Source organism: Phalaenopsis equestris, unplaced genomic scaffold, assembly GCF_001263595.1.
Source record: "Phalaenopsis equestris unplaced genomic scaffold, ASM126359v1 Scaffold189269, whole genome shotgun sequence".
NCBI lineage: Eukaryota > Viridiplantae > Streptophyta > Magnoliopsida > Asparagales > Orchidaceae > Phalaenopsis > Phalaenopsis equestris.
The window spans coordinates 1-779 of record NW_018209218.1 but is presented as its reverse complement, the minus strand read 5'-3'; the positions used below and the strand labels follow the sequence as shown (position 1 = coordinate 779).

General features: G+C 41.8%; 1 protein-coding gene across 1 annotated transcript; it reads right to left on the bottom strand.

Annotated features, from left to right (window-relative positions):
- Positions 1-65: 65 nt before the first annotated feature.
- LOC110034516 (probable pre-mRNA-splicing factor ATP-dependent RNA helicase DEAH5) lies at positions 66-776 on the bottom strand (the record flags this gene model as incomplete). The annotated part of the gene is made up of 1 exon (XM_020738770.1): positions 66-776. A coding segment is annotated over one exon (711 nt), but the record flags the coding sequence as incomplete, so codon positions are not given.
- Between the last annotated feature and the right edge of the window lie 3 nt (positions 777-779).

The following is a 779-nucleotide window of genomic DNA, read 5'->3' as shown; positions in this document are numbered from 1 at the left end:
ATAGAAGCACTTAGCATTGCAAAACATAATAAAATTTTCTTAGTGCACAAAACACTGTTTCTTACAGAAGAAAAAGAAGCGAGTTCATCAAAATCATACCTATCCATAATAGTGAGAAGTTGCTTCCTGACATCTTGAGCTCTCCTAAGAGAACGCGACTGTACGAAGTTTTCAAAACACCAAGGGCCAGAAAAGTTCTTAGCTTTCCACGCCTCATAAACAGCAAGCAAAGTCAAGTGGTCACCTTCTGGTTGGAAAAACTTGGCCCGCTTCTGATCTGCCTGGGCTTGCTTCTCCCTTGGCCTATAGAAAATATTGCCAGTTTGAATCATAGCAATGATGGTCAAGATTTCATCGCTGCATCCAAGGTCCACACTGGCAAGCAACATCTTCGATAATGGAGGATCCAATGGGAAATCTGCCATTTTTCTCCCTAATTTAGTCAAAAGTCCCTCTTCATCTAAAGCTCCTAGACTGTACAGTTGTTCCATTGCAGATATAAGGGCCTGAGGTGATGGAGGATCCATAAAATCAAAAGACAAGAGATCATTAATCCCCATAGCCTTCATATTCAAAGTTGTTGTCCCAAGATTAATCCTCTGAATTTCTGGAATTGTGGTAGGTGACATTTCATTGCGATAGGCACTCTCGGTATAAAGACGATAACATTTTCCTGGACCAGTACGGCCCGCCCTGCCAGCCCTTTGCTTAGCTGATGCTTGAGATATAGGAGTGATGACCAGAGAATCAAGACCTTGTTTAGGGTTATACACATTTTG